The sequence below is a fragment of the Phyllopteryx taeniolatus genome, chromosome 1 (assembly GCF_024500385.1).
Source record: "Phyllopteryx taeniolatus isolate TA_2022b chromosome 1, UOR_Ptae_1.2, whole genome shotgun sequence".
Classification (NCBI taxonomy): domain Eukaryota; kingdom Metazoa; phylum Chordata; class Actinopteri; order Syngnathiformes; family Syngnathidae; genus Phyllopteryx; species Phyllopteryx taeniolatus.
The window spans coordinates 32,625,895-32,653,686 of NC_084502.1; the positions used below are offsets into that span (position 1 = coordinate 32,625,895).

General features: G+C 41.3%; 1 protein-coding gene and 1 long non-coding RNA gene across 10 annotated transcripts; both read left to right on the plus strand.

Annotated features, from left to right (window-relative positions):
- The first annotated feature begins 2,389 nt into the window (after nucleotides 1–2,389).
- Nucleotides 2,390–4,488, plus strand: LOC133485650 (uncharacterized). The gene is made up of 2 exons (XR_009790747.1): nucleotides 2,390–3,014; nucleotides 3,398–4,488. It is a non-coding gene; the product is annotated as an uncharacterized LOC133485650 (long non-coding RNA).
- Nucleotides 4,489–4,699: 211 nt separating this feature from the next.
- On the plus strand, nucleotides 4,700–27,454 carry LOC133485626 (transmembrane and death domain protein 1-like). Of its 9 annotated transcripts, none has more exons than XR_009790745.1 (9): nucleotides 4,700–4,854; nucleotides 5,001–5,996; nucleotides 11,331–11,411; nucleotides 11,600–11,746; nucleotides 13,807–13,926; nucleotides 17,971–18,105; nucleotides 19,542–19,768; nucleotides 21,019–21,176; nucleotides 21,381–21,866. XR_009790745.1 is itself a non-coding variant. In XM_061789629.1 (9 exons), exons 3-9 carry the CDS (start codon nucleotides 11,336–11,338, stop codon nucleotides 26,749–26,751), a joined length of 855 nt encoding a protein of 284 aa, XP_061645613.1. In that variant the 5' UTR covers nucleotides 4,700–4,854; nucleotides 5,001–5,996; nucleotides 11,331–11,335; the 3' UTR covers nucleotides 26,752–27,454. The 9 variants fall into 9 exon arrangements, 8 of the variants coding, with proteins under 8 accessions (XP_061645613.1, XP_061645653.1, XP_061645622.1 ...); XM_061789629.1 differs by lacking the exons at nucleotides 21,019–21,176; nucleotides 21,381–21,866 and adding exons at nucleotides 25,965–26,037; nucleotides 26,675–27,454; XM_061789669.1 differs by lacking the exons at nucleotides 21,019–21,176; nucleotides 21,381–21,866 and adding exons at nucleotides 25,965–26,037; nucleotides 26,675–27,454 and having other exon boundaries at nucleotides 19,593–19,768.
- The last annotated feature ends 338 nt before the right edge of the window (nucleotides 27,455–27,792 follow it).

Sequence of the window (27,792 nt, forward strand, 5' to 3'; positions counted from 1 at the left end):
TTCAAGTATCTTGGGGTCTTGTTCACGAGTGAGGGAAGAATGGAACGGGAGATCAACAAGCGGATCGGTGCAGCGTCTGCAGTGATACGGACTTTGTATCAATCCGTTGTGGTAAAGAAGGAGCTAAGCCGAAAGGCGAAGCTCTCGATTTACGTTCCTAACCTCACCTATGGTCACGAGCTGTGGGTCTTGACCGAAAGAACAAAATCCCGGATACAAGCGGCCGAAATTTGTTTCCTCCACAGGGTGTCCGGGCTCTCCCTTAGAGATAGGGTGATAAGCTCGGTCATCCGGGAGGATCTCAGAGTAGAGTCGCTGCTCTTCCACATCGAGAGGAGCCAGATGAGGTGGCTGGGGCATCTGATTCGGAGGATTCCCGGACGCCTCCCTGGTGAGGTGTTCCAGGCACGTCCCACCGGGAGGAGACTCAGGGGACGACCCAGGACACGCTGGAGAGACTACATCCTTCGGCTGGCCTGGGAACACCTCGGGATCCCAACGGAAGAGCTGGATGGAGTGGCTGGGGAGAGGGAAGTCTGGCCATCCCTGCTAAAGCTACTGCCCCCGCGACCCGACCTTGGATAAGCGGTAGAAAATGGAGGGATGGATGGATGGTATTTAATTTTTGTTGGCATTTATAAAATGTTTACACAAGTGGAAAACTTCTCCCCCCACACCATTTTGCACATTAGCCCCAACTTTGCGTGCTGGTTTGTACCTGCCTTTTTAAGACACACCATTTAAAGATGCAAAAATTAGGCAACGCAATTCATTTCAGGTCTGATTAATTACATGAAATTAATCAATTTGCATATAATCCTCCCACAAAGCGCAAAATTAATGGTGCAGCAATTTAGCGCATTTGGCAGATACAATCCTGGTTGCGCCCAGTTAGCAGATCAGCTTCCATATCTGTTTTCGTGAGCAATTAAGTATGCGCCCGTTTTTTCAGGCACAAACCTTTAGTAACCTATGTGTGACAAGTCAAAAACTATATGTGAGTTTTTTAAATTTTTTGCTTGTGGGAATAGTGTGAATAAGAGCCCAAACGCTAATGTTGATGGATAAAAACATGCTTACATTAAAGTTCAGAACCAGTGAATTGGACGGACTATTAATTAGCATTTTCAGACATGCAAACACCAAATGCATGAAAAAGGTGACAAAAAAAACAAAACAAACAAAAACATTGTAGAGAGGGTCTGGGGGGAATCCCCCGGGCTCCCGCAGAGAATGTTTTTGATCTCTGAAGAGTACAATAAGGCAAAATAAAAAACATTTCTTCACGCAGAAAAACATTTATTTACACCGCTCAAGTACATATTGATGTACAAATTTAGGATTAAAATTAAATTTGCCTCATTTCTTTGCTTTTTTGTTTTGGCCTCCAACTTGAGCCAGGCCCATCTCCACCTGAGGCCAGCTTGAAGCTGTGCCACATGAATAGCATCCTCCTCTTTAAGTGGTCTCATTCTGGAAAAGAATTGACTACAATCATTGTCTGTTTCACTATTACCAACTTCAAAGGCTTATCCCAAATGCATCCTCCAGGAAAATATTAAGTACAGTATTTTTCTGTTTTTATTGGCCATTTCTGAATTTGAAGTTAGTTCATTCTGTGTTGTGACATAATCCCTAACATCGCGCCGTTGCTTAATACATTTAAGTTTAACATCCGTGAACTAATTAGATAAATGTCGGCGTGTTCTGTAATTAATACAAGATAGACTTGCGGATCAACTCTTGTCGGTGTGCTTCGGTGTTCCACTGTCACCACAACCAGGGCCACGACCCGCAGCACCTCAACGCGAAAATACAAAAGACCAGTGCAACAAATACGACACTGGGTGATCTGATGAGCAAAAATGTTACTTAAACGTAAGAGTAGCAATAGAGGATGACCGCTCCAGAGGTGGGTAGAGTAGCCAAATATTGTCCTCAAGTAAGAATACTGTTACTTGACAATAATGTGACTCAAGTAAAAGTAAAAAGTCATCTTCAAAAAAAATTACTTGAGTAAGAGTAAAAAGTACCCAGTGAAATAATTACTCAAGTACTGAGTAAATAGTGAGTAACTTCTGATTTTTTTAGCCACAGCATGAACATTACTAAATCTGCAAATTCTGCTGTTAATGTGTGTAGGAGTGTGTATATGCACAGTCAAAACTACAACAAAACATCTGCAATTTACTGCACCGTGTTTTCTCAAGTTATAAGCGAACTGAAATATCCACGTTTCGGCAGACAGTGCTAGGCAAATACTACAATACATGAAAGCTGTTCTTTTTGTTCGTCTAAATGTAAACACGACGAGTTGCGCGCCATCGCCATCATTGTAACGATGACCTTCCCAACATGGCCGCCATGCAGGCACGACGATCAGCCGGGCTTGGCTTCTCTAGTTGCAACACCTATGTACGGAAAGCCCAATAGAAAACGTTGTGTGAGGTCATGTAACTTTCTTGTGTCGTTTGATTGGTGAACTAGACTTAAACGTCACTAGCCCTTAAACTGGATTGGAGCAAACAGCGCCAATCTGGAAGTCTAAATCGTAATCTCACTCATGAAATAGTTGGCAAATAAGCAATAATTGATAAATAAACGTAGCGACCAACATTTAGGTCATTGTAATGGAGTAAAAGTACCGTTATTTCTTAACAGCAGAAACGGCGAACGTGTTTTTTTCTGGTCTCATCAACTCCTGTGATTTATCCAAAACCGGTCCCGAGCGCAGAGGCGGAACCTCAGACCGATGCGCCGGGATATTAGTCCGCCGCGGCGTAATACAAGCCGAAAGGAAAAAAAGAAGTCATCTGTGTGTGGATGGTCGCTGTGTGGAATGGATTTAGCTGCCAGCGTTGAAGGAGTACGAAACAGTCGATGATGACTGCGACAGCGAAAGCGACCGCTCCCCCCCCCCCACCAGAAAAACTCATTGCATCTGTACGATTCACGGAAATGGCCTATTTTGAGTTCAAAACGGGAAATTTCACCGAAAGGCGACTGATTTGCATGTATGCATTGTCCAGCCATAATCACATACTAACTCTGGTTATGACAACTATATATTTGGGATTTTTTTTAATCCTAGCATTATATGTTGATGTTTTGGTGCGCTTTAGGGGATTTTCAGATTTCATATTTGAGCCTGGCACTCTTTCAGTTTGGGAATGACTGTATTTGATTCAAAACGTCAGAAAATAGCCAAAAATGTTTATCAGTTTTCAGTCCAAGCTGATGTCCATGAATGTCTTGTTTTGCTTAAAACACAAAATAATTTGTCGGCTTTTTAAAAAAAAAAAAAAAATTAATATTTAAAACATGGTTCAAAAACTTTTTTCTCTTTTGTGTCTAATAGATTGGCTTGCAGTAATGATGATTTAATTTTTGTGTTCAGTGTTGCCATTGGTTAAGATCATCGCCTGCCACCGTGGGGGACCTAGGTTCAAAACCCCGACTGGACCATCCGCCAACATCCCCCGGACTCACGGCTGTGGTGTCCTTGAGCAAGACACTGATACCCCGAAATGCTCCCCGGGCGCTTCAGCTGCCCCCTGCTCCAGTGTGTTCCACTAACATGTGTATGTGTTCACTGTGATGGGTTAAATGCAGAGAACAAATTTCGTGTGCATGCATGCATGTTCATGACAATAAAAAGATGATTCTTCTTCTTCTTTCAATTTCTTATTGGAAAATTAGTGTTGAAGTATGAACAAATCAGAGGTTGGTCAGTATCCCAGAATGCACTATGTCCACTCTTAAAGGGTCCATTGCTTATCTAAAGGTAATTATTGAAACCTAAAAGATTGTGGTTTCATTGTCAATAAAAAACACATGATGACGACTGAGCTGGAATGGAGGCACGCTCTAAAGAAACATCCAACAACATGAGGCTCAGTGCCCTCACTCTTCTCCCATCCCCCCATCACCTCACCCCACCCCCAAAATCTAGCTATTGTGAGAAGAAAGAATGCTTTTCAAAAAGTTGTTCCTTTCACAGTGAGGGATGGTGGGTGTCGCCCCATTTTTTACATAAGACTTAAAGAGGGGGGTGTACCTGCAGCTAGATGAGAGCCTTTTCTTGACAGAGAAATGATGCACCTCTGTTCTTTTTGTTTTGTTTTGTTTTTACTTCTACTTATTGACGTTCACTGGTACTTGGGTGTACTTGCAAGAAAGCTATTCAACTAATTGTCTGTTAGAACTTGTGTTGAATAGAACTTGGATAGCTGAATTGCATGCAGGAACTTGAATATATCAGGATCTAGAGAGTCCGAAGAGATGTCAAGCTGGGCTGTTTTAAAAGCATGGAATAAAGTCATAATATTACGATCATAAGTATATGTTTATGATCACAATATTACTTGTTCTGTGTTAAGCTACAGACTGTTAAGGATCTTATTACACTTTAGCATTCACAAAAAAATAAATTGTAAATTTTATTAGATGAAACTCTCTTTATTTATTTCTGTGAATCTTCCTGCATGGCCCTTCAAGTGGAAAAAGCGTGTGTTGGGAGCTAATAAGAGCTGTAAAACGGGATAATTGTACAGTACTATGAAGGATACTTATTTATCTTTGATTATTTAGATCTTACTACTTGTCACTAAATCCACACTAGCAGGGCTGGGTGTGGTTGCTTTTTATGGTTGGGGAAGTGTGGGCAGCCCCTTGCGGGTACTTGCATCCCATTGGTTGGCCCAGCCCTCTAAAGCATTGTATACCTGAGTCAGGTAGAGAAAAGACTGATCGTGCTTTGTTGTCGCTTGTACCTGCAGTCAGTCAGAAAGACCGGTTTTAGAATGTTTGTTTCATTATTATTATTTTGAATCATTTTTAAGTGGAGCAGAAAAGGTGAGTATTGCTTTTACAAATAGAAACAAGCAAAGCGTTTAATCATAACTATGCCTTTGATTCATTAGCTCTTTAGCGCTTTAGGATGAACATTCAAGTTGTCGAAGTTGACTTAAAGGGTCCTGCACATATTTGCTTCAAAGTAGAATTTGGATGCAGAAGAAGGCTTCAGGCGTGGACTGTGACTGGTGTCCGGTTGCAAACCTTCACTTGGCTCTGACCTGGAGACAAGAGACCCTGGAACCACAGCAAAAGGCAGGACTGGTCTTGCTGGGCCTCATACTTGAGGAGATGAGGCAAACATCCAAACTTTTGCTTCACTCACCGTCACCACCGCCCTTCATTCATAAACCGTCGCCATCCGGTCCCTGCAGTCACCACACCTCAACTTTGGCCCTTCTGAAAGAAGAGGTTTTAAATTAGATGGCAATCAATGATATTTTAGCATCCCCTTCAACAGGAATGTTCCATGTGTTCTATCCTTCATTCCACCGGAGTCTGTATTTGTACATACGCAGATTTCAGTGGCGTGAAGTGTACGAGACATGGAGGCTTCACACCATTCCACCAGCTGAAGAAGGTGCTCTTGTCAGTTTAAGTTGTTAATGCATTTAAAGTGGTTGGTCCACTATTTTTTGGGCTATAAGGTGCTTGGGAACTTGTGTCACATGAAATGTTTGACCCTGCTCCCAGTGTCTGTTGTTCTATGTGCCAACGAAACAAAGTGTGTAGAATTGGCAGAATTGTGGTGTTGTGCTGCAAAAATAAAGGCTAAACTATTAACATCTTAGATTTGCCTTTGTAAATTTAAATGTATTTTTTTAATTCCATGTAATGTGTAGTATTGTAACTTATACAATTAACTTGATCATATTCTATTCATATTTTAAGTATTTTCTTTTCACAATTTGTATTTTGTGTATGTATGTATGTATGTAGTGTGTGTGTTTGGACACATCCAGAGGAGAAATAGTAAGTATATTGGTAGAAGGATGATGAAGATGGAGCTGCCAGGCAAGAGAGCGAGAGGAAGACCAAAGAGAGGGTTGATGGATGTTGTGAGGGAAGACGTGAGGGCAGTTGGTGTTCGAGAGGAGGATGCAGGAGATGACGCGGTGTGGCGACCCCAAAAGGGACAAGCCGTAAGGAAAAGATTATATATATATATACATACATATACATACATACATACATATGTATGTACACATACATATATATATATATATATATATACATACATATATATATATATATACATACATATATACACATATATATACATATACATATATATACATACATATATACACATATATATACATATACATACACATACATAGTATGTATAATGTATATATATATATGTATGTATGTATGTGTATATATATATATATATATATATATGTATGTATGTATGTATGTGTATATATATATATATGTATGTATATATATATATACATATATATATATGTATGTATGTATATATATGTATGTATGTATATATACATATATATATATATATATATATACATACATATATATATACACACATACATATATATCTACACATAGATATATATGTATATATGCGGCACGGTGACCGTCTGGTTAGAGCGTCAGCCTCACAGTTCTGAGGAGCGGGGTTCAATCCCCGGCCCCGCCTGTGTGGAGTTTGCATGATCTCCCGGTGCCTGCGTGGGTTTTCCCCGGGCACTCCGGTTTCCTCCCACATCCCAAAAACATGCATTAATTGGAGACTCTAAATTGCCCGTAGGTGTGACTGTGAGTGCAACTGGTTGTTTGTTTGTATGTGCCCTGCGATTGGCTGGCAACCAGTTCACCTCCTGCCCGATGACAGCTGGGATAGGCTCCAGCACGCCCGCGACCCTAGTGAGGAGAAGCAAGTGTATACATACATACATACATATATATATATATATATACATACACACGGTTTTTATTCTTTTGAAGGACAGCTCATAGGGCATAGGTGTCAAAATCAAAGCCCGGGGGGCCAGATGCGGCCCGCCACATCATTTTATGTGGCCCATGTAAACAAATCATGCTCGTCAACTTCCGTGATTTTTGTTAAAATCTGTACCCAAATTCCAAATTGTCATAATAATAAGCAATAATGTTGAGATATTGGATTTTTCTGTTACCACTTCTACAGTAACTTAAACAATACTTGAACAAACTATTATCAGGGATAATAGTTTGTTCAAGTATTGTTCTTCTGATTTCAAAACTAGTTATCCCTGAATTTGTTGTGTAATGGTAATAATATGTTTTGGTGATGATTAAAGATTTATATGTTTCACTGTTCTAACGGCCCTTCTTAGGGAAATCATAACTACAAAGCGGTCCGAGACAAAAAAAAGAGTTTGACACCCCTGTCATAGGGGAAAAAGATGGATTCTTCGGAAAAAGTAATTATTGTATGATTATTTCCTGCTACAGAAACGCAAAATAATGATTATTTAGCTTTTACAAATGGGATACAAGGGGCCACACTCCAGCCATTGCAAGGTAAAATGTGTCATTTCCAGGACGTCATTTTCCAAGCACCAGCAAACATGGGACGCGGTAATGTCACTTGTCAACACAAAATATAAAAGATCAAACACTGCAAAAGATGCAGCAAGATGTTAGAGGAGCTGAAAGGATTAATCAGTATTATTTTATCTCCTCTAGTAGTGGCTTGGATGAATGAATTTTTTATTTGTTTATTTTTTCTGCTGATTGAAATTCTCCATTCCTGTATTATGGCTGGGACACTTTGCTGTATAGTGTGTGGCCGGGACATTATTTGTGAGGTAACACGTGATTAATGGAGTAAAGGGGCACATCACACACATAGGGGCACATAATGTAAAAAGTGTGTGTGTGTGTGGGGGGGGGGGCATGTGCCACCAGTGCCCCTCCGGTTTTGCCGCCTCTGATAGCACATAGATAGTAGCAAGCAGTGACGGCAAAAGGTGGAAGTGACTCAACAGAATGACGAAGAGCGCCACCAAACTATTATTAGAGTGATTTAAGCATGAAAACTAAAGAGGCCGAGACGTGAGCCAAGCACAGGTGCTAAATGGACAGTGGAAGCTGGCCTGACCGCAGTGGTACAACCGGTGAAGCCCATGCTAGCAGCATCAAAGGCACAAAACAGTGAGGAATCAGACTCCAACTACATTGAATTTGGTTTTTTTTGGAGCAGGAGAGAGAAAGGAAGAGAGCCCAGGCCAGTGTGTGGTATGTGGGGAAGCTCTTGAATGAAGGAAACCATCACATACCGTATCAAACACCATCTTACAACCAAACGCACCGCACTTTTTGTGAAAACGTGATGAACTGAACTTTCTGAAGCAATAGTTGTCATATAATTTTTTTCTTCCTATATTTATGTGCAGTGCTAATGTTCAAATTGTGGATAGTGTTACAGTGGCTTAAACCTTTACATTTTTGTAACTTCTTATGTACAGTACATTTTTAGGTACAGTTTATTTGCATTTAAGAAGTCTGTTTAATGTATTTGAGTGAAAAAAGCAAGGTTTGCAATACATTTTAATTAAAATATTTAACTACCTGTCCAATTAATTTTCATATACAGTATACACTGTAATTTTCATATGCTAAATATTTAACTACCTGTCCAATTAATTTTCATATACAGTATACACTGTAATTTTCATATACAGTATATGAAAATTAATAGGACAGGTAGTTAAATGGGCGGCACGGTGGCCGACTGGTTAGAGCGTCAGCCTCACAGTTCTGAGGACCCGGGTTCAATCCCCGGCCCCGCCTGTGTGGAGTTTGCATGTTCTCCCCGTGCCTGCGTGGGTTTTCTCCGGGCACTCCGGTTTCCTCCCACATCCCAAAAATATGCATGAATTGGAGACTCTAAATTGCCCGTAGGCATGACTGTGAGTGTGAATGGTTGTTTGTTCCTATGTGCCCTGCAATTGGCTGGCAACCAGTTCAGGGTGTACCCCGCCTCCTGCCCGATGATAGCTGGGATAGGCTCCAGCACACCCGCGACCCTAGTGAGGAGAAGCGGCTCAGAAAATGGATGGATGGATGGAGGTAGTTAAATGTTTTAATTAAAATGTATTGCAAACCTTTTTTAAATGCAAATAAACTGTACCTAAAAATGTACTGTACATAAAAAGTTAAAAAAATAAAAGGTTTTAAGCCCCACAGCATTTAAACTATGCAGTTTAAGCACAGTGCTAATGTTGAAACCATGCATAATATTACAGTGGCCCACAATAATATTAAATGTACCTTTTAGGACTAAAACCTCTGCCTTTTTGATGAACTCTTAGGTCTACTACACTAAGGTATTTTAATATTGGTCATGGTGTACTTGGAGAGCTAAGATTTTTTTTTAGGTGGCATATACTTGTAGCAAGCTTGAGAAACACTGCAATAGACCATGTCAAATCTTTGGTTAATTATTTTTTTTTTTTTAAGTGTTACAGTAGGTAATGCATTTCTCGTGCCAAGTCACATTTTTACATTAGAAAAAACTCAGGGGCACGTCACCAAACAAAAAGTGGAGTCGATGTGTTTGCTGCCATTTAATTTAATGGATAAGCATTTAATTATTCTGACTACTACGAAATCAGAACATTAAGTCATTTCACTATCGGTCATTGCCGTGGATAGGTGACCAATCATACATTATTTGTTATGATTAGCAATTATTTTCGGAGATGCTTAACAACGAACTGTTGTAGCATGAGAGATCACCCAAGTGGCACTGTAGTTAGGAATCACTGCAGTAGTGTAACAGAGGTGTTCGTACCAGAATACGGTGGTAATGTTTTACAAGCATCATGTTAATTTCCTTAAATAAATATATTGTAGCCGATATACTTTGTTAAACTATCCATAGCATATTACTATCGCCCCATAGCATAAACGTCAAACACAAAGACAACCAAAGACCCGATTTTTTTTTCAGAACACCAAATTAATGACGACTCTGTGGTGACGCAACGTAACGCAATACTTACCAAATGAACGTTGTAAACGATGTTCGGAGCCGTCAAACGTCAAAATTCACGTCAACTCTTTGTCACAAGGAAGCGTAGGGACCGACAGTCTGCGCTTATAGCGCGAAGAAGTTTAGGCCTGTATATCAAGTCTTGGTAATGATAATAGCTCTATTCAGTATTAGCTTCATGCTAATTTTAGCATAAGATTTCGAAGAAAAATATGATATAAGCAACAAACATTTGGCAGAAGAGGAGTTGAAAGTTGCAGACACGAAGACAACAAGGACTAAAAGTCAAATTCAGATCTCATGGTTGAGTTGTGATTGACAGGTAAAAGCAACGCCCTAAATTAAAATTAAATTACGATAAACTGAATTGATAATCATCATATGTTCTTAGCCATACAGTACTTGTAAATTTGGGACAGTAGTTTACAATCCACTAAGCATTTTTTTTTCTATTTAAAACATAATATTATATTCATCAGTGATGACCTCTGAACTATGACCTAGCTACCCTAGGGTTCACTGTACTACTTAATCAAAAATTGCTAGCATTGTATTTATAGAAATATACAGTGTTCATTCAGTCTCCATAGACGATGTTGACAAAGAGTAAAATAACAAAAATAAAAATATTATTTTAGGCGGCATGGTAACCGACTGGTTAGAGCGTCTGCCTCACAGTTCTGAGGACCAGGGTTAAAATCCCGGCCCCGCCTGTGTTGAGTTTGCATGTTTTCCCCTTGCCTGCGTGTGTTTTCACCGGGCACTCCGGTTTCCTCCCACATCCCCAAAACATGCATGGTAGGTTAATTGAAGATTCTAAATTGCCCTTAGGTGTGAATGTGAGTGCGAATGGTTGTTTGTTTATGTGTGCCCTGTGATTGGTTGGCAACCAGTTCAGGGTGTACCCCGCCTCCTGCCCGAAGATAGCTGGGATAGGCTCCAGCAGGCCCGCGACCCTTGTAAGCGGCACAGAAAATGGATGGATGGATATTATTTTACTCTTCCCAGGGTCCATAACATCAAGAAAATTTACATGCCGTATTCAGATGACGGAATTATCACCCAAATAAATCAAGCAATTTTCCAAGGCTTCCCACCTGCAATATCATTAACTTAACCCAAAGCTCCATCATCCATCCATCCATCCATCCATTCTCTTAACTGCTAAGCAAAATATTGTAAAGATCCAGAATGAAATGGAACTGTGTTTTAAAAAAATAAATTACATATGAATAAAGCATACTGGATACAAAATTAGAACTGATTTACATGAATTTTGACTAATTCACTTTCTCAATAATGGATGAATCTTAACAACAACCTTCAACCATTTACAGTTAAGAGTTCAATTTTGTGCCCATCCACATTAGGATTCTTGCATTGGTTTGAGGTTTTATAGTGCCACTGTAGTGTATGTGTGAATCGCTGACACTTTTTAACTCATAACTTCTACGTCTGATTGTTCTTTCAGCAGCCATGCATGTCTGGATATTTGGTTTCCTCTTGGTTCTTTTTGCTCAAGGCTTGGCACTTGAGGAGGATGAGGACACAGGTGAGCATGTAAGAATGTGGGCCGCTCACATGCTAATGAGTGTTTGAACTTGGAAAAATGTGCTGCATGCAAACTTGATGATTGCTCTATTGAGAACTCTTCCTAAAGCAGCATCCCAACAAGCACACTTGAGATGGTGATAAATTGGATCTATGATTGTCTAATAAGTGCACGTTGTGGCTGTTTAGTGGGTGAAGAGATCGGCGTCCATCAGCTGGAGCGTCTGGTGGAGCTGCTCACGCCTTCTGAGTGCGAGGACCTCCTCGTTGCCCTCTCTCAGGCAGAAGAAAACATCTTGGAGCGTATTGTCAAAAGAGACACCTCTTCACTAAAAGGTCAACACTCATCATCATATATCTCACCTTTGACCATTAACAACGTGGACTAATGCAGAAAATACCTCAGAATTCAAAGACACTGCACTCTGGGACAGATTTTCAATTAGTTCCAATTTACAAACAATGTTTCCCAGAGGAGGGAACCACACTGAAGTAGTGGTTGAGTTTGAATCCCACCTCAGGCACTCCTGTGTGGCATTTGCATGTTTTGCCTGCACTTGTGTGGGTTTTCTCGGTGTACTGCGACTTCCTCCCACATTCCAAAAAAATACATGTTAGGTTTATTAAGAATATAAATGTGAATGTGAGTGTGAATGGTTGCCTGTCTATATACTTCTGTTCCATGGTCAAAGTATTGCAATCATAAAATTTTCATTAACTCTAAATTAACATTTTAAAATAATAAAGTAAAGTAATAATAAGTTAAAGTTCCTAACTGTTGTGCAAGTGCAAAAATAAGTTAGAATCAGAATCCTCTTGATTTGTCAAGCATGTCAAAAATACACAAAGAATTTGTCTCCGGTAGTTGGAGCCGCTCTAGTATGATAATAGACAATACCCATTTTGACTTTACTTTAAATACTTTTGATACATCCATCCATCCATTTTCCGTACCACTTAATCCTCACTAGGGTCGCGGGTGTGCCGGGGCCCATCCCAGCTATCTCAGGCGAAGGGCGGGGCACACCCTCTGAACTGGTCCCTAGCCAATTGCAGGGCACATATAAACAAACAACCAGTCGCACTCACATTCACACCTACGGACAATTTAGAGTCTTCAATTAACCTACCTTGTATTTTTTTGGTATGTGGGAGGAAACCGGAGTATCCAGAGAAACCTCATGTAGGCACGGGGAGAACATATGAGCTCCACACAGGCAAGGCTGGATTTGAACCCGTGTCCACAGAACTGTGTGGCAGATGTGCTAACCAGTCGCTCACCTTACCGCCGCCTCAGGGGTAGGTAGAGGCGGCCCGGGGAGGTGTCCCCGCCCGCCTGGCACGCAATCACGACTTTTTGAGACATAAAAGCATAAAAACACTCTACGGAGTATCACTTAGCCTCTAGCAATTTAATGGCAAGAGGGAAGAAGCTGTTGGAATGTCTGCTGGTTTTAGTTTGCATTGATCGATAGCGCCTACCTGAGGAAAGTAATATAATAATAAATAAAGTATTTTTTTGGAATGTGGGAGGAAGTCGCAGTACACTGTGAAAACCCAGACAAGTGCGGGCAAAACATGCAAATGCAACACAGGAGTGTGTGAGGTGAAATTCAAACTCAACCACTACTTCACCGTGGTGCCCTCCTCTGGGAAACATTGAGTCATTGTTGCCCCTCACTCTAACATCGTGTAAAAGGACGAAAAGAAGTAAGCCGCAGTAACATAACTATGTAACAGTCAACCTTATCTTAGATAGCAACGCTGGAAACCGGAGTCTTACTGTTTCGCGTCGGCTTACTTCAAGCACTTGCTCTGTTCATTCTCCCCCCCACACTCTTTTTAAAGGCTGCTTGCAAAAAAAAGCCAAAGAAAAAGCCAAACACAGTTAATCCTTTGATTGTTGCTGAACTGGGCTCTTGTTGCCAGTACACTGATGTGTTGTGTGACATCATGTACTGTATGATGGTTGTCCACCTTTTGGAATACTGCACGTGCTGCAATAAAAAAGCCACGAAAAAACTAAACATTTGAGATTAGGTCTGGTGAGAGTTGCTGAGGTCTTGTGTGACCTCTTACATGACAGTGGTTCGATTTCCACTGTAAAGGTGTACAGTGGTGATCACATATGGCGGCATGTCTGTGGGGGGGTGGCGGCAACGTTATTACCGTTAGCACCCCCAGCCTTGACAATCAACCTGGGGTCGCCATCTAGGGCAGTCGCACAAGGCTCCATTCAAGCCAGCACCGCTACTGGAGGCGTATTTCTCTCAGAAATCTTTGGTCAAATTTTAAATTGTACAACTTCAGGGGTATTTCACTTTATAGGTTCTGCTGTATTGCAATTCGTCTAGTGAACTCTGTGAATAAGCCCCACATGTTTTGTGTTCTACCAGAAAGTGAGGCTAAGTGTCGGAAGGATCTGAGAGACTGGCTGCAGAAGTACGGTCGGGAGATCTACTTCGACCGACTCACTTGGGCCTTGCACCACATCGACAGAACAGACATCGCCGTTGGTAAGATTTTGCAAAGTTCAATTTCTCTTCATTTGTCTGAAATAATTATTTATTAATTACAAATACATATTTGTTCATCTATCTATGACAGCAACAAATATTAACAGGCAGTACAGTTCTAGTCTACGGTCTAGCAATAGGCAGAACCGGTAAATGGCCTTCCACTACATGGTAGAATGTACAATTAACTTGTGTATCCAGCTGTTGCCATTCATACATCAGAATAAGTCAGTGTCGTCATTCGGCTTATTTTAGGGGGTTTCGACTCAAAAAGCAGTGCTATACCTGAATGAGTTCAATGAACAAAAGTTCACAAACTAGTTCACATTTTGGGCGAATGTGAACTGAATTTAGTTCATTTCTGCCTGATGAATGTTAGGGAGAACACGCTCATTCTGGTGTCTGTGAACGGTTTTCGAACGTCAGTTCATTTTTATTCAAGAGTGCCAGATTTTGTTCGGGACTTCCAGGACAAAACCCGTCTGAACACACTACAGTACAGTATATAGGAGCCTTCATATGTTGGAGGATAAACACCGTATTTGGCAATCAATTCTTCTTTACCACAATACAAAGTCCGCATCACTGCAGACGCTGCACCGATCCGCCTGTCGATCTCCCGTTCCATTCTTCCCTCACTCATGAACAAGACCCCAAGATACTTGAATTCCTCCACTTGGGACAGGATCTCATCCCCGACCTAGAGAGGGCACGCCACCCTTTTCCGACTGAGGACCATGGTCTCAGATTTGGAAGTGCTGATTCTCATCCCAACCACTTCACACGCAGCTGCGAACTGCTCCAGTGAGAGTTGGAGATCACGGCTTGATGAAGCCAACAGAACCACTGAACTGAACTTTGAACTACTTAGTGTAGAAAATAACCAAACCCAACACGGCCAAAAAGTATTGACAAAGTCAATATAAGGTGGCCAGAATGTAAGTTTAAATTTAAACATAAATCATAAAACCTCTCATTATTCACTTAAATATGATCAGAATTCTGCCGGTTTTTCCCGTCACTTCACTGCGTAGGAGCCTCAGTGTGTCGTAATCTAATCCATTCAATTTTTCTATATAGATAACGCCATTGTCACGGGAAATCCAGTCCACGTTTTGCTGCGACCTTGCTTGCATTTGTTACCTGCGGTAGGCGCTATCGATCAATGCAAACTTTCCCTCCAGCCATTCAATGAGCCAATCACAACTCACCCTTTTCCCCTGAGCAGTCTGACTCTTCCAGGAAGTGATAAAACGAGTGACAATTGCTGGCTTGGGGGGAAAGAGAATCATGTGTGGAGTCAAATGGGAGTTTACTGACATTGTTTTACCAGCATGAATGTGCTGCAAAGGCTTGTTAGTGAAACGCAGTGTCATCTCTGCGGTGTACAACAGAAGCTTTAACGGAGTTTCGCTTTGTGGAATTGAACTTGGACCACTTACATTCCCTCAGGAGCAGGGGCGTGCAGAGACTAGGAGGGGCAGGTGCTCAAACATAAAGGAGGGCAGATAGAACAAGAATTTGAAACACCTAGCATTGCAGACTATGCATGAAAACAGAATAAGAAAATACATCTGTCTTAAGAACAACAGGATTTGTAGTTTCTAGCAATGGTGCACACTATTTGCTTAGTTGTTAATCTGAATGATAACAAAACCACCAATTAGTCTTTGTGCGCAAATTTCACCTATTTTGCGGTCATACAGTGGGGCAAAAAAAAAGATTGTTGTGAGCCACCAATTGTGCAAGTTCTCCCACTTAAAAAGATGAGAGAGGCCTGTAATGTTCATCATAAATATACCTCACCTATGAGAGACAAAATGAGATGAAAAAACCCCCAGAAAATCCCATTGTCTGATTTTTCAAGAATTTATGAGCAAATTATGGTGGAAAATAAGTATTTGGTCAATAACAAAAGTTCATCTCAATACTTCGTTATATACCCTTTGTTGGCAATGACAGAGCTCAAACGTTTTCTTTAAGTCTTCACAAGCTAGCTCTAGGAAGGGTTCTGATCGTCCCAAACGTCTTCCATTTAAGGATTATGGAGGCCACTGTGCTCTTAGGAACCTTAAGTGCAGCAGAAATATTTTTGTATCCATGGCCAGATCTGTGCCTTGCCAGAATTCTGTCTCTGAGCTCTTCAGGCAGTTCCTTTGACCTCATGATTCTCATTTGCTCTGACATGCACTGTGAGCTGTAAGGTCTTATATAGACAGGGGTGTGGCTTTCCTAATCAACTCCAATTGGTATGGTCAAACACAGCTGGACTCCAATGAAGGTGTAGAACCCTCTTAAGGATGATCAGAAGAAATGGACAACACCCTAGTTAAATATATGAGTGTCACAGCAAAGGGTCTGAATACTTAAGGCTATGTGATATTTCAGTTTTTCTTTTTTAATAAATCAGCAAAAATTTCAACAATTAAATTTTTTTTCTGTTAATATGGGGTGCTGTGTATACATTAATGAGAGAAAAAATGGACTTAAATGATTTTAACAAATGGCTGCAATAAAACAAACAGTGAAAAATTTAAGAGAGTCTGAAAACCTTCTGTACCCACTGTATTTCTAACTAACAAATAATAATTGAAATAATTATAATAATCCTGTGCTTGTTTACTGAATTAAAAACAATGAAATAAAACCACAAGTGTAACCGTGGCGGCACAATGGCTGATTAGTTAGCAAATCCTCACAGTTCAGATGTCTTGGGTTTACATCCGGGCTCCTGCCTTCCATGTTCTACACGCACCTGCATGTTTTCTCCAGGTACTCCGGTTTCCTCCCACATTGCAAAAACATGCATGCAAGGTTAATTGAAGACTCTACATTGACCGTATGGTGTGAATGTGAATGGTTGCTTGTCTGTATGTGCCCTGTGATTGGCTGGCGACTAGTTCAGTGTGCAAAGGCTATGGGACAACCGTGACCTGTCAGGAGGATAAGTGGTACACAGAATGGATAGATTGATGGCTGGAATGGTGGCCTAAAATTTTAATAACATAGTATTGTATCTTTTTCAAATCCACTGAAAAATAATGTCTCAGTCAGTTACATGATGGGTCCTGGTTTTCAACCAATCATCTTCAAACTAATTGGTGCCCTAAGCAGATTCCTATCCTTTGATGGATCGCATTTATCAGCTGATGGTTTTCAAACAAATTATTGTCCTACACCTAAGCAAGATTGGATTTGAATGACATCTTAACCCCTAAAATGTAGTAGAAAATAATAGTTCACAGTTAAGCGGATGATTAGTTGCTTAAGGAAAGGATCCAAGTTGTAAAATTGTTACCTTCAGGCCTGCACATTCTGTTTTTCATGAGCGGTTTGGCTCTGTAACGTTTTGGAATTATTTTATAAGGGCCTACTGATGTAATAAGCTTCAAATAAAAAGGGCTGCCTTTGTTTGTACAATGTACTATTGATAACAACCCTCACGAGGGGAAATCACAGCATGTCCCTCGACAAAAGCAAATCGGAACAAAGCCTCATCTGGCTGCTCGGCGGTTGTATTTTTACAAGCGCTTCTTTATTCCGGTCAAGAATCCCTCCTAGAAGACTTGAAACAGCGACATATAATTGCTTCATTACGCTGTGATTGGTTTTAATTGGAGCTTCAAAAGTGGCATATTTTTGCACGCCGCCAGTTTCTGGCGTGTTGTTGTCCGACATGGCCAAGACGATGGTGTTAATGATCTGACGGAGGACTCGGTGGAGTTGACACAAGCCACCGAGGAAACCATCTGCTCCTTTCATCAGCAAAAGGGAGGTGATGACAAGGCAAGGATGAGGCGAGACACAAGGGAGATGGTGGCATCTTTGATGAAAAAACCTGTGTGGATGCAGAACGCACCAATTATGAAACATCAATTTCAGGTCTAAAGAGAGCCTCTCATAGTGACATTCAGGCACACCGGCCACACATCTTCTGGAATTTATTATTCTGGCAAGAAAACAACACTTACAATTAACACTCCAAGCTACATTAATTACTTTTAGGATGCACTTTTGGAATTTCAGTCCTTTTTTTTCCCACAGAGCTGGGAAAGAACATCAATCAGGATACAATTTTAAACCTGAAACGGTATGCCGAAGGCTATCATGAGTTATTCAAGTCCATGAACTCCCAAGAGGCAGAACCGGAAACAGGTGGAAAGAAAAGACAGAAAAGAGGTGAGTGATCTTGCAGTAAGGGTAATTGGAACTCTACCTCACCTGTAGATGATCCTGTCGGGTGTTGCTTATATTAATCTGCATAAATACAGTGCAACCTCTGAGCTTGAACACAATCCATGTTGGAATGCTGGTTGACCTCTCATTTGTTCAAATTAACTGTACAGGCAATATTTTCAATTACATTCTAACATTCCCAACAAGTCATACAAGTGTAAAAATAAGATAACGATTGAAAATTAGAAACCGACTTCACACGTTGTAACAGTCGCATGTACCGAATTTTGAACCCAAAAGCAAATCCAATACAAATTTGAGCAAACAAACAACTTTATTAAACCAAGGGAGCACGACAACGTGAGCAAGACAAATAACGAAAAACATCAACTAAAGGTTGAGGCGAGAGCGACAACAATGAGTAGACAATATTCCAGCAACTAGTTCCCATCAATCAAGCGCTTAAAAACTAACTAATGGTGATGCAGTGCAGGTATGCACAGGTGGCTGCGTCCATCAACCAGACCAGGATACTGGAAAAACACAGCAACAGAAACATAGGATCATGACAAACCTCCTGTTTCTACACCCCTTTTGGAATAAGCGTTTTGTGTCATGTCATGCATGACATTGGTTTGAACTCTGAAGTGCTATGCAACATATGAGGCATATTACATATGCAGAAAATGTTGGTCAAATATTTAATTGTTCAACCTTTAGGGGTTGCACTGCAAACTTGTCTCTATATATATATATATATATATATATATATATATATGTATATATATTTTTTAGTGAAATTCTTGTTTGAGCTCTTACTCATGCTGCTTCTCACTGTCCTTTCGCTGTTGTGTTGCGAAAGAAACAAATTAGTGTTCCTAGAGTATTCCAGTGTATTATTACAGTATTGTTATGATGAAGCCATGTGACCAGGAAACCGAACATTCGTGTTGAAGAAACAAATCAGAGTGTTGTAATTTTCCTGGTATGTAGCCTGTTTTTTAATACAGTGAGTACCACCTTCCACTTGGTAGGCTTAGTCATCACGCTTAAACGATGGATTAATTAGTTTAATTGTGAACTAAAATTGGTTAATGGAGAACACTGCATCCAAGCATGCACATATGGATGTTAAGAAGGGACTTTGTTGGTAATCCTCCTTTCAGAAATGACAAATGGAAGAATGTTTCACTTAACTCCAAATTCTATAGTGTTTTGGTGAGATGCCGGATTAGATTTGGTGGCTGTGGGCAGTTACAACTCATTACTTCACTCTTCACTGCAGAGGACTATTTTCCAGTAATTAAGGAATGTAATCATCCCCTATCTATTCCTTAAATTCCCCCAAGAACCAATTTTAACTACTTTGTCAAAAAATGCTCCTCCAAACGTCTCACGGCTTTGTGCTTTGCCATTCATTATGTGTGGGTTTGTGTTAGCGTCTGATCTGACGTGGCGCGACCTCGATCTTATTGTGGAGCGCCCCCCAGTCCCTGCGTACTCCAAGGGCCCTTTGGACGTGGCGCTCCCTGTCTTGTATGGGATCCTGCTAGGCTTCGGGGGAACCTTGCTTGCAACTGTCGCCACGCTCTTCGCCATCTTGCGCATCTCACGTCGGAGCCAGCAGAGACGTCGACCCAGGGTGACTTGCTACCCCAGTTATGAGGTGATGATTGAAAATTAGTCGAGAATATTATTGTGAATGTACAGAAATGTAGGTGGTATGTACTAAAACACTCGCCAGAACAAATAAAGCAGCTCGAACAGGAATAACATTAGTGAAGCAATGTTTTTTGTACAGTGTTGCAAGACTGTGATGGTGACGCCGACTAGTGACCGTCTGGCATGGAAGAACAACTTATTATGCAGCTGTGGCGCTTGCTTTCTGCCAAGCCTGCAGATAGTCACACGGTCCTTTGAATTGTTAGTAAGAGGAAAGAACTTGACGCATGAGTGACATATAAATAAAACTGCACAGGCCTCCCCTATGGCCTACATCTGTGGACACACTAAACTCAAACTGTGTTTTCACACTAGAAAACTTGATATGACCTTTCAAGCTTTTTCAAATGCAGTTGATCATTCCAAATCAAAAGGACTCTTGCTTTAGAGATGGAAGACCTCTGAAAGTTAAAAAACAAAAATTGTGAAAGGTAGATGGCCTTGACATACTTAAACTTAATGTTAAGAATCTTGCTTTAAAATTTAACAGCTACTCCTGAACGTTTAATCTATGTCAGATGTTCCATCTATGTATCACGTCCACCATACATCATGTGTCAGGGATGATGTATTGCATGTGTACTGTGGACGACACATTGAGTTATCGATCTACCAAGAACAATCCTTTGACCAAGTACATGATTATACTGTACATCTTGTGTTCTATCTATCTAAAGTACATCGTGTTAGTGACGTTTTTTGAGGAAAGGCAAAGCTGGATATGGTCAGCCAAGCTTAACTTTCAAAGTAAAAGAGGGAGACATTCTCCAGGGACGTTTATATTAAAGGGAGGGGAAGGAGATGAAATAGTAAAAGGTAGTTCTTGGCTTCAAAGGGAGTGGTTGGCTTTTGGATGTAAAAGCACTCAAATTTGTATGCGGTGAGTAAAGTGACATGACTCGTTCTCTTCTTCTCATCCTGTTATTTGCCGCATCTCCACAAATTCTTTTCCAGAATTGATGTCATTGCCAAACTTCCCAAACCTCACCTTGGGGGCACAACAAGGAGGTCTCAGCAGTTTGTACTCTGATTTTTTATTTTTATTATTATAGCAGTATTCTGGTGGGGGTGGGGGGGTTAAATTAATGGAGAGATGGGATGAATAGATAAAAGGAAGTATGGAGGAGTGAAGGAGGAAGAGAAAAGATGGTTGTGGATGAAAGTTTCCATTTTTGTGTTTTAAAACATTCTCAGGTGTACGTTGAATGAAGCTGAAGTGTGCATCTGCTTGTCTCTACACATCAACCCACATGTCTCAGTCACGTGATCCATCCAACCATCCATCCATTTCCTGTACCACTTATCCTAACTAGGGTCGCGGGCGTGCTGGAGCCTATCCCAGCTATCTTCGGGTGAGAGGCGGGGTACACCCTGAAGACGTGATACAATGTATAAAAAAGTAAAGATTTGTACAAAAACAAACATCCTTGTCCAAATTCTTCATAAAGTGTAGCAGTCCAAATGATGAAACAGAATTAGAGTGTTTAAGAAAAAGAAAGCTGCATTTTAGAGAATATAGCCTCATTCCTACTTTAAATATTGCTTTATCACTACAGGTCATTTTCAAGCAACAAGTCCACGCTGTGTAATATGTGATGACAGGCTCGCAAATGAGGAAATCAAGTCTTCAAAACTGCTTCGACACATGGAGTTGTGTTCCGGAATAAAATGGAGGCAAAATATCCAGAGATTGCCCAAAAGCACAAAATTCCTTGCTTCCTTTTACAACATTCTATCTTTGTGAAGCATAAATTTCTCCAATGACTGCGACCAAAACAACATTTTGTAGTAGACTGGACACAAGTAACACACTTCTTTCATTGTGTCCCATGACCCCAAGATGCGACTGACTCGTTGAAGGAAAGGCACCAGGCTCCCACTAATTACCACAACTACATTCAGCGTATTGGAGAGTTGTATTTTTAATAATCCCATGACATCTTTATCTGCTGTGGGTTCACCGATTGGGAATAATGCGCTCCACGCTCCGACTCACAGGTGCCGCGGTAGGCCTGGATCATGCTTTTGTTTTCAATCTAACTGAGGCCCAGTGGGGGGGGGGGAGCGGTACATTTCGGATGAGGGCTTTTTCTCAGTAAAACTCACCATGGGCAATTTTTTACCCAACAATGGGCAAAATATTACATATAATCAAAAATTCTGGTTGGTCTAAATGCTTCGTGGCTAGTTACTAATAACCAGTAACCAGTAACCACAGTGGCGGGTAACCAAAAAAAACCTGTTTATCTCCCATTGCAACATTCAACTCTGTCACGAATCTACTAGGCTAATTAATTGCGCTGTCATTGTTTTAAATTGTATAAAATGACGCCAGATGTCACCATTAGTGGCTATAGTAGCAACTAGCTGCTAGGCGAGTGCAGAGTTGACTTGCGACACTACCGTCAGACTACATTTCAAAGGCAGTTAATTAGTAGGCTTTTCACGATAAGGATTTTTTAGGCCGATCACCGATCAGGGAGTTTAAAAAACCGAGAACCAATCACCGATCCGATCACAAGATGGAGCAATGTGTCTATTTAAATGACCTGTTCATTTACTGTATATACTTGTGTACTTAATTGCTCCATAAATTATATTTACAATAAATAATGTATCTTTGTTCATTTATTTATGCCAGTGAGGCATAGTGACAGCCAGAACAAATGAATGGTCTTCTATTAGATGGCAGGAAGTACATACAGTAATTAATGTATCCACTTTTTGTGACATTTTTGTTTGTTGGTGTGCCGTGTGATTTTTCAAATGTAAAATATGTTCCTTGGCTCCATAAAGGTTGGAAATCACTGCTCTAGTCAGATCGTGTATTCTAATCAGTCAGGTCAAACCAACATGACAACGTGACAGAAATAATGGGTGCTAACTTACTGTAATTAAATTACTTTATTGTAAATAAATTACTTCACCCACACCGAAACTTGAGCGCATGATTCGACAGAACGGCGGCATGTTTACGTACAACCGTTAGTGCTAGCACTAGCTTGCTAGGCTACATAACGTTTTTGTTGCCTGCTTGTGAGCTGTATCGTATTAAAAGTATGTGAACATCGTCAAGCAAGCCTTAAACGAACATCCTCTCTTGTCCTGAGCACCGTTGATCACCAACACACGTTTTCCCCCATTTTGTCGTTATAATACAGTCGGTGCAATCCACTATTGTTGTCGTTGCCTTGGCAATGAGTGTATCCAGTCGTATTTGAGTTGACAAGATAAAGCCCAATGATTGTAAAAAACGGGATGCGGTGGTACAACCCCAATTCCAATGAAGTTGGGACATTGTGTTAAACATAAATAAAAACAGAATGCAATGATTTGCAAATCATTGCCTCCCGCCCGAAGAGAGCTTGGATAGGCTCCAGCAGCCCGTGACCCGAGTGAGGATAAGCGGTAAAGAAAATGGATGGATGGATGGACAATGTCCCAACTTCATTGGAATTGGGGTTGTATAATACAAGATGTTATTGCAGTAGTCTGCCATAGTGCAATCGTGAAAGAGCAAATTTGTCCTGTAGTCTGCATTACGTGTTGTCTGTCTCAGATGTGTTGTCTGTCCCACACCGCCGACATGTTTTTTTTTTCTTTTTTAATAACTTTATTGGCCATCAGATATTTACAGTACTGCGTCAAAAGACACGCAACAAGGCTAAAAATAAACTAGCTTTTGCATTCAAATATACTGTGCACGATGGCTACGCGGAGTAAATGTCTTTTGCGGAGCCGATCAATTACGTCATTGATCGGATCGGCGAATTATGACATGAAAGCCGATCAGCCGATCAGCATAACATGCTAATTATCGGCCGATACTGATCAGGCCGATGTGTAAAGTCTATTAATTAGACAAAAATGAATCTGTACCCTTTCAGCCGAACACAGTTGGACTTCCTACCAATCCATTTTTAAGACTAGGCGTACTCAAATGTTCTGTTTTAGCAGGCTGGAGTGCTTTTGTGGTTCTGACAAAAAAAAAAAAAAACTTTCACTCAAATACATCGTAATCACTATAGATGTTTATTATTCATAAACAAATTCCATCTTTTGGTAGCTTTGTTGGGAGTCAAAGCTAGTTACGTAGTTGCCGCTCTGGAAGTGGCCACTAAATGCATTACCGAGTTGAAATAAGCCAGTTAATTAAAAAGCACTGTCCGACTTATCCTCACAATGTTTGTTTTTTGTTCTTTAAAGTCCACTCGAACATTATTGTCCGTCATGTGCATCATCTTGTTCAGCCAGCAGCTTCACTTAGGGCAATTCACTCAAGTACTGTATTTTCATGACCATAAGGCGCACCGTATTAAAAGGCGCAGTCTCAGTTACAGGGTCTATTTCTGTATTTAACACATACATAAGGCGCACCGTATTATTCGGCGCAGGCATGGTAAAACATACGCTAGCTTAAAACATATGGTAGCATGCATGCACGCTAAAACAATGTTTTAGCGTTTCTCCATCAAACACTCCAGGTTTCCTCTCGTCATTGTCGGAGTCAGTCCCGTTGCCATGCGGCTCCTCAGAAATGATGCCGGCTTTTACGAAAGCTCGAACAACAGTGCAAGCAGACACGTTAGCCCAAGCATCCACAATCCATTCACAAATTGTGGCGTAAATTGCCCGGCGCTGCCTCCTCGTCTTAGTAAAGCTGTGTTCGCCATCTGTCATCCATGGCTCCCACGCCGCTCGCAACTTCACTTTGAACGCCCTGTTTACAGCGGTTGGAGTTCCTTCGTCAAGCCTCCCGGAATGATGGCAAGCTCTGAGTTATTGCACTCATTAGAACGGTGACTGTAGAGATGCTTCTCCCGGCTGTTCTTTCCTCATTCAACAAGGCGAGGTGGCCCGAGTTGGAAGACCAACTCGGGGCACCTCGCCTTGTTTCCGCGGAAACTCAAGCTTTGTTTTCTTGACTTGGTGAAGCTCGTTTTCCTACTTCCTCCACTTGCGAACCATGGATTCGTTGATCTTGAATTCTCTCGCGGCTGCTCGATTCCCATGTTCCTCCGCGTAACTGATAGCTTGCAGTTTAAACTGTGCTTCGTAAGCGTGTCTCTTCGTAGGCGCCATTTTCGGGGTCCTTAGCCAAACCGATGTTGTTTTGGACAATGCACATACCGGCGCTATATACCTACTGGGGGCGTGCCTTTAGCGTCCTCAGTCACGCGCACCTTTCCCCCTTTACGTCCGGATGCTGTCCTCAGCCACATCCGCTTTTGCTCTGTATAAGCAGCGTCTCGGCAGGAAATGCTCCCAGTTAGTCAAGCGGAGCGCTCATCGAAGTCACACAACAAGAGTTACAGATTTTGGAACTCAGTGCACACATAAGGCGCGCCGCATTATAAGGCGCCCGTCCATTTTGGAGAAAATTTAAGACTTTTAAGTGCGCCTTATGGTCGGGAAAATACGGTAGCCCTAAACCAATCAAAGGACCGAAAAATGCTGACATCACCGTGAACCTTCAAGGTGATTGTGTTTATTGAATCTGAAATCTGATCAAATTGGTCAAAAAAAGCCATTTCTATTTCTATTTGCCATCCATCTGCGCTTGGGTTTCTGAAGGCCCTGGGAAGATTACATTTATATGGCAACACAGAGAAGCTGAAATCTGATTGCACCAAAACAATTAACCCACAAATGACTGGAGGCTGCGCAGCCAAGACACCCTATGAAATGAAAACAAAACACTGATGGAAATAATTTAATACAATTTTATGTAAGCTGTAAATGCTTAGCATGCAATGCAGGGCTTTTGATCATGTTTAAACCAGCAAGCCTCTGAAGGCCCCCACTGTATGCCACTGCTGAGGTCCCAGCAGGAAGCTACTCTTGGATGATCATGAAAATGAAAATATCTGACTTCAGAAACACAGAACAGTGAGCATTTTCACACACAAGTGGTTGCCGTCCTTTCACATGCCTCATTAAGGAGGCCAAGCACCGCAAGAGGCAGACCTATTGTCATGCAAAGATGAAGCAGTTGCCGATGTCATGCATGATCAGAGAGAGAACCTGACACTGAATTGACATTTACAATGGCAGACGGCGCGCATGCCTCTAAGCCCCTGTCTATTTCATGTAAAGCGCTTTTTACATTTGTGTGGGTTTTTTTGTGGTTTATTTAACAGTTGGTGCAGCAGCTGCAACTTATTAGAGTGGACTGCGGAGGCCACATCCATCTCTTGTCACCCAAGGAGTCAGGTATCTTGATTAAAATATAGAAAGGCTGCGAGTCCTGGAGGTGCAGAGGTTGAGCGCTCCTTGGTAAATCCTCGAGGTGTGTTTAGTAGCACCAAAGGCTTTAATTTCACACTCTCCCATTTGCATCTTCATCAGCAGGGCCACTGAGGTGCCACAGTCCGAGCTCAGCAATCACACTTCCTTTGCTCAATATACCTTTGCTCAATATATATGGATCACAGGAAAATAGATCACAACACTTTTAGAAACCCTCTTTCTTTTCAAATAACCTTCAGGTGCAGCTTTAACTTTTGTCTTTCATGATTTCATTGAGGGGAAATCAGACTTTTTTTTTTAAAGAGCTGTTAAGAAGATTTTTCAATAAAACCACAGTGTCCTCCTGTGGTTATGTTTGATCACTACAGCAACGTAATGTTTAAGAGGACAAAATCAATACTGTGATCTACTGAATAGATGAAACTGCTGTATTTATGGTAATATCAATATTAATAATGTTGGTAGTAGGTCAAATTAATTGCATTTTGGGGGGGCAACATCCCTAAAAACACACTAAGAGGGTCACTCCACCATTTTTGAATGAGGACCATGGCCTCAGATTTGGAGTTGCTGATTCTCATCCCAACTGCTTCTCTCTCAGCTGCAAACGACTTCCGTAAGAGTTTAAAATCGCTGCTTGATGAAGCCAACAGAACCACATCATCTGCAAAAATTTGAGACGCAATGCTGAGGCCACCAAACAGGACCCCTTCAACACCTCGGCTGCTCCTAGAACTTCTGCCAATAAAAGTTATGAACAGAATACAATACAGAATTACAAAGGGAAGTCTTGGCGGAGTCCAACCCAAAATGAAAAGGAATCGGAATTAGTGCCGGCAATACGGACCAAACTCTGACACCCGTCATATAGGGACCGAACAGGGGTCAGGTACCACATACTCCCGGAGCACCTCCCACAGGACTCTCTGAGGTACACGGTCGAACACCTTCTCTACGTCCACAAAGCTGGTTGGGCGAACTCCCATGCACCCTCGAGGGCCCTGCCGAGGGTGTAGAGCCGGACCGCTGCTCCACATCCAGGACTAAACTTCCCTGACTCCCTCTTCTCCAGAACCCCAGAACTGACCTTATACCGCCAGGGAGGCTGAGGATTGTGATCCGCCTGTAGTTGGAACACACTCAAAAAAGTGGTGGTGTTTCTGACAACCCAGAAGTAGTAGGAGTACTAGGTAAAATTAAATGCAATTTTGGTGGCTTAACATACTTAAAGCAAGGAAAGTACCAAATTTGACATCCTTCACTAGCATTTTTGTGTAATCTTGCCATCACACTGTAGGTTCTATCCAATAAAGAGACAGGAGCTCAAACAGCCTTGATGCTCTGTTTAATGAGTCGATGGGATAATAAAAGCCCACACTCACACTGCAAACAGACTGGACATTGTTTATTTATGCTTTTATCAGCTTTGGGAATGACATTTTTAATTATGCCATTACTCACATCCATCTTTTTCTTCTGTACTGCTATTTTGTGCTGGGTCACTATGGAGACGGCGTGCATCCCATCTGACATGAGGATGAGAGGCGCGGTATACTGACTGATCACACATCTTTCACAAGACTGACATGCAACCATTCACAGTCACACCTACGAACAATTTAACCAAACATACATCTTTTTTGTGAGCATCAAATAGAATTTAGTCTTCAGTCAACTTAAATTACTTTAATTTCGAGCCATGGGAGAATCTAACATGAT

Coding starts and splice junctions, on each gene's coding strand:
- LOC133485626 (XM_061789629.1), top strand. CDS start 11,336: ATGCATGTCTGGATATTTGGTTTCCTCTTGGTTCTTTTTGCTCAAGGC. Junction 11,747..13,806: donor AGACACCTCTTCACTAAAAG/GTCAACACTCAT, acceptor GTGTTCTACCAG/AAAGTGAGGCTAAGTGTCGG. Junction 19,769..25,964: donor CTTGCTACCCCAGTTATGAG/GTGATGATTGAA, acceptor TTTATTTAACAG/TTGGTGCAGCAGCTGCAACT.